The following is a 5,828-nucleotide window of genomic DNA, read 5'->3' as shown; positions in this document are numbered from 1 at the left end:
CTCTGTCTGTAAATACTTTAGCAGAGTTAGCTGTATCCTGTTGTATAGAAACGTTGGTCTTGAGTTGGGCTGAGGACCCTCTGCTAATAGCTAGTGGGAGTTTAGCAGAACATGCTAGTAGAGAGGAGATCCGGCTGCAGTCCTGACCTCCAGGGCTAGTTGGGAAGTAACTGGGCTTCTCTGTAACTGCCTCCTTCTCCATTCCCGCAGGAGAAGAGATGAAGCAGCTCCACCTGTTGTGGCTGGCCAGCTTCCTGAGCTGCGTGTCAGGCTGCCCTGAGGTCTGTGACTGTGGTGAGAAGTATGGCTTCCAGATCTCGGATTGTGCCTACCGTGACCTCCAGTCAGTGCCCTCCGGCTTCCCGGCCAACGTCACCACCCTCAGCCTTTCTGCCAACCGTCTGGGAGACCTGGGGGCAGGTGCCTTCGATGAGGTGCCGCTGCTGCAGTCACTGTGGCTGGCCCACAACGAGATCCGGGTTGTGGCCCCTGGCAGCCTGGCCACCTTGGTCTACCTCAAGAGCCTCGACCTGAGTCACAACCTCATCTCCAACTTCTCTTGGAATGACCTGCACAATCTCAGTGCCCTGCAACTACTCAAGATGGATAGCAATGAGCTGGCGGTGATACCTAAGGATGCCTTCAAAAACCTTGGGGATCTGAGGTCCCTGCAGCTCAACCACAATCGTTTCCTGACTCTGGTTGATGGCACTTTCGAGGGCCTCACCTCCTTGTCTCACTTGCAGATCAACGACAACCCTTTCAATTGTACCTGTGGCTTGCTGTGGCTCAAGGTGTGGGCCGTGGCCACGGCAGTCTCCATCCCAGAGCAGGACAACATTGCCTGCTCTTCACCCCCCTTCCTCAAAGGCATCCCCTTGGGCCGACTTCCTCCTCTGCACTGTGCCCCTCCCACGGTACAGCTCACCTACCAACCCAACCAGGATGGGGCTGAGCTCCGGGATGGTTTTGTCCTGGCCCTGCACTGTGACACTGATGGGCAGCCCCCACCAGAGGTCCAGTGGCGGATCCAGACACCTGGTGGCAAGGTTGAGATCACCAGCCCCAATGTTGGGCCTGATGGACGGGTTCCAGGAGTGGCTGGGTCCCCCCAGCCCCGCTTCCAGGCATTTGCCAATGGTAGTCTACTCATCCCAGGCTTTGGGAAACAGGAGGAAGGGACCTACAGCTGCCGGGCCACCAATGAGCTGGGTAGTGCAGAGGGCTCTGTGAATGTGGCTCTGGCTTCTCCAGGGGAAGCCAGTGAGGATGCCCTGGGTCGGAAGTTCCACGGCAAGGCCGTGGAGGGCAAGGGCTGCTACACGGTTGACAATGAGGTACAGCCGTCTGGACCCGAAGACAATGTTGTCATCATCTACTTGTCCAGCACAAACCCCAAGAAGAATAGGGCAAATCCCCTTGAACAGCTGGGCCCCTGGATGCTTTTACTGTGCCTTTGTCACCTGGCCTTCTAACATCCCCCCTTTCCTTTCTTCCTCTCTGTGCCCCTCAATATCTCCACCTGGTTAGAGGATCTATGGAGCTCTCTCATCCAACCCAGTCCCTATCCACTGGCCTCCCGAAGATACCCTCAGACCTTTCTGGTCTCGTCAGGGGTGGAGGGAAACAGCTGACATTGCTTCCAGGAGGTAAAATAAGCTCTCTCCCAGTGTTTTGGAGTCTTCTTGTTGCCCCAAAGACCTGACAATGACTTCCATTGACTCATGACTTAGATGTCCTGAGAGGCCACTGGGTCACCAGAGGCAGAATGTCCATGACATGTGCCTTCAGTTCAACTAAAAAAAAATCTGAATTGTGTGCCTTTGCATACTCTCCACTCTTTTAGTTACCTCCTCACCCCCTTTAAATTAGCCCCTCAGACCTCCTCTCAGCTAGCTGGGGATAGCTCTGAGAAACCAATTCATTCCAAGGTGCTATTAATAACAGCTTCCATGTGGGTTGCCCGCCTCAAGCGGATTCATGTCCCAATCTGGGCAATATCTGAGGTGGAAGGAACGAAGCTTTCATGGTAGAGTTCTGGGCACTATCAGAAGCAATGGGGGAGATATTAAGGAGAAGAGAGTCCTTCCTATGTCTTCTCGCCTCATTTCCATGGGCAGGGATGGCCCTGATGGGGTCATTGAGTGATGGCGGCAGAGACCATTCTGGGCATAGGCGAGGGAGACAGAGAAGGGAAAGCATCAGGCCATGGTGATATGCCTGGGTGGTGCCTGGCCTCTACCTCCTCTCCTCTGATCTCCACCTGTCCTCCCTCTCCCCAACCTGAGCTCTTAGACACTCTCATCCACAGGAAGGGGGCCTTGAGAAGCATCCTCCCTCTCAGATCAGAGGAAATAAACTGGTGCCATCTGAACCTGTCTCTGTCCACCAAGAGAAGGAGGGTGGGTGTGTCTTCAGTTCCCTTCTCCTACTCCCTCAGCTGCCTATGGCCTCCCTCAGCCTTCCTGCCTCCTCCCTCATCTAAATGTATTCTCCTAGAGACCCTGTCCCACCTTGCACCCTTGAGCACTGTTGGGACAGAAGGGGGCAAAAATATTGCCCATTGTAATAAATAATATTTCCCATGAGGCCTCTGCTGTTTTGCATGGAGTGGCATTTGCTTGGGGGTGGGAGGGTAGAGGATGAGGGAGGGGATATCCAACATGAGAAGGGTCATCATCCCAAAATCTCTTGGATCTTTAGTAAAGGTAAATTGCCCTCAGAGCAACCTTGTGAATTTTGTATCCCCATTTCACAGATTGGGAAACTGAAAAGATTGGTTTGCTTCCCAACTGGTCCCAGATGTCTTTACCCAAAGGAATAAAACATTAAGTGAAGTCAGGTGTCCTAGCCACATTCACACAGCTAGTGTGAGGCACGGCCAGGTCTTCTGGGACCTCAGGCCACTTCTTCAGGAGCTCATCAGTCCAAAGGGGGAAATCATAGATAGCAACATGAACACATTAGCACATACATGTTACCTGTGAGATGGAAAAATCCCAAGACGTCCCCTTGAACTCATCACATCTAGGGAAAAGGAAGAGGAAGGGGACACAAAGCCTTTGATAGGCTGCTTATGCAGGTGTCCCCTGCTTGAAAAAGAGCTAAGATCAACAAATTAGTCCTTCCTCAACTTAATGCATCAAGATAAAGGGAAAGAACTAGAAGGCAAAAATGATTAGCCCTGTAGAGGGAGAAAGGGCATTTCTAAGATGATCCAGGAAGCCAGGAGTTCAGGTGCCAATGGGGAACAGAAGAGAGAATTCAGTTTTATAATGAACATATTAGGGGTCTATGTAGATGAATATGTAAAATGGGGCACACCTACATATGAAATGCCAAGTTCAATTCAGGAAGCATTTATTAAGTACCTGCTGTGCTGTAAGGGCCTGTACTAGATACTGGAGATATGGAGAAAATAACAAAATAGCCCCTGCCCTCAAGAAGCTTATGTTCTATCGGGAGATACAACACGTGTGGATAAGTGTAGACAAGATAAGTTAGGGAGGGAGAGAGTATTGTCAATCCTGGGAGTAATGAATGGGAAAGTGACTTAGAAAGTATGATGTCTTCTTCAAATGTAGCATTACTGTCAAAACACTTGTAACCCGTGGGTGCAGAATCCCAGGTTTGGGTTTAACTGAACACATCCAACCTCAGAGTCACATGCAAGTCGTTCTCTTTGGCGTGTGTCTTCCATCCAGTGATTCCCCTGAGAACGTTAGGCTATGCCTCCTGTCTGGGTCTAGTACTAAGGAATGGCGAGGTCCGACTTGCTCCTTATTGGTCCAAGAGGAGTGAGAATTTAATGTGCTCCAAGAATACAACCACTTCTGAGCCTCAGTTTCCTTTTTTGTAAAATGTCCATGGCTATACAGCTAGTACTTAGTAAAGGTGGGAGCTGAATCCAGGCCTTCCTGACTAAATGCAGAACTCTATCCACTGCACCAATGATTCTCAGATTGTTGGGTCTCAGGATGCCTTTACACTTTTAAAAATTATTGAGGGCCCCTCCAAAAATCTTTTTGTTTATGTGGGTTATACCTACTGATATTTATCATATTGGAAATTAAAATATCTTAATATTATTATGAAAATGGTTTTGACTTTGCAGCTCCCCTAAAGGAACCTCAGGGCATTCCTGGGGGACCACACATTGAGAACTACTGAACTATAACTCAGCTGCCTCACTTTACAGAGGGATTCACAAGCAGGGGCCCTTTGAAGGAGAGATCCTCCATTTGTTTATGACCAGGGAGTAGGAATGAGGTGAAGGGGGTTAGGGTGATGAGATCAGAGATTATAGGCTCTGGGGGATAGGGATAGGAGTGTGGGGGAGCGTAGAATGAGGAAGCTTATGGAGGAAAAGGACAGAGAGCAAGAATGATTGGGGCAGAGTGCTAGGAGTGCATGGGTCTAGCTTATCAGTGTCGTTACAATGTACCACCAGACTTGAACACAATACTTCAAATTTAGTCTGACCTGGGCAGAGCACATAGGGACTCCTCATTCCCAGACACTAGGGTATGAGACTTGGAGTCAGTAAAACCTGAGTTCAAATTCTGCCTCAGACACTTACTAGGTATGTGATGTTGGATAAGTCACTTAACCTCTCTGTGCCTCAGTTTCCTCAACTGTAAACTGAGGAAATTGGACTAGATAACATTTGAATCCCTTCTATCTAGGATTCTATGATCTCAAGCATCCCTAGGTGTCCTTAGCATGTTTTTAGACAGCCACTTTCCATATTGCTGACTCACATTGAATATATGATACCCACTAAAAACTCCAAAATCTTCTTCAGACATGACACACTAGTCCTGCCTTCCCTGTCTTGTATTTGTGAAGCTTTTTTTTTTTAACCTAAATCTGAGACTTTACACTCTCCTAAATTTCATCTAAGTAGATTCAGTCCCAGCCTTTAGCTTGTCAAAATCATTTTGGATACTGGGTCAGTTCTCCCTCTCAGCTTGGCACCCTGCCAGTCTGATGATCTCTGCCTTTAACCAAGTCATTGATAAAAACATGAAGCAGCCCCGGGCTGAGGGCCAAGCACAGGAGAATGTTAGGGACTGTTGTCCCAGCAAAAAGGACAACTAAGAGACAAAAGAATTGGATTGAGTCTACCACTCACAGGCTTTGTGACCTTGGTCAGGTCATTTAACTTTGATGGGGCTCATTCAAGGTTTCTAGGAAGTCAATGGCAGAAAGAATTTTCCAACACTTGGGTTGATACCCATGTTTTAGGAATGTGGCTATTATATAAACCAGACATCAAGGAAAGCCTGCCCTGAATTTAGGGGCATCAAGAAGGAACCTAAGCCTCTGGTCTGGCCCCCTCCTTCACTTCTTCCAAGGAACGTCAGTCCAGAATGCCCCCTCCCTGTACCACCCCAGACAGGCTGGACACCACCAGGCTGTAGGTGGATGGGTTTCAGCTTTCTTGGACCGGCGTGTGGCCTCTTGACAGATGCTATTAGCTCTGCACCTCCCAGGGGAAGAGCAGCCCTGTTTGGGGTCTCCTCCCCTCCTCCCCCTTCCTTAGCCTCAGTCCTCTGTCTTTTGTCATCCTCCCTCCTCATTCACCCTCCTTCCCTCCATTGGCCTTAATTGCGGTTTTCTTAGGGCCTCATTACCAACTTCAAAAGGGCAGGGAAGCCGGAGAGCAGCAAACCGCCTTTCATTGAGTCCTTGCCCCTGCTTTTAACTCAAAAAGTTGCACCAGGTTTTAATTGCCTGTGTTACGAAACTCAAGGAGAAGCTGAAGATGGAAGGCAGAGGTTGGTAGACCTGGCTGAGGCTTATGCAGTTGGGAGGAGGTGGGGGGG

The 5,828-nt window shown here is 49.3% G+C and overlaps 1 protein-coding gene across 1 annotated transcript; it reads left to right on the top strand.

Annotated features, from left to right (window-relative positions):
• Positions 1 to 214: 214 nt before the first annotated feature.
• On the top strand, positions 215 to 2,589 carry ISLR (immunoglobulin superfamily containing leucine rich repeat). The gene has a single exon (XM_027850996.1). It carries the CDS (start codon positions 219 to 221, stop codon positions 1,473 to 1,475), a length of 1,257 nt encoding a protein of 418 aa, XP_027706797.1. The 5' UTR covers positions 215 to 218; the 3' UTR covers positions 1,476 to 2,589.
• Positions 2,590 to 5,828: the final 3,239 nt, after the last annotated feature.

The sequence above is a fragment of the Vombatus ursinus genome, unplaced genomic scaffold (assembly GCF_900497805.2).
Source record: "Vombatus ursinus unplaced genomic scaffold, bare-nosed wombat genome assembly UNPS02000371.1, whole genome shotgun sequence".
Lineage (NCBI taxonomy): Eukaryota > Metazoa > Chordata > Mammalia > Diprotodontia > Vombatidae > Vombatus > Vombatus ursinus.
The sequence above is the reverse complement of the archived record's forward strand: the minus strand, read 5'-3'. Positions and strand labels throughout refer to the sequence as shown.

What these genes read in the sequence shown, in the direction of transcription:
- ISLR (XM_027850996.1), top strand. Translation starts at nt 219, where the DNA reads ATGAAGCAGCTCCACCTGTTGTGGCTGGCCAGCTTCCTGAGCTGCGTG.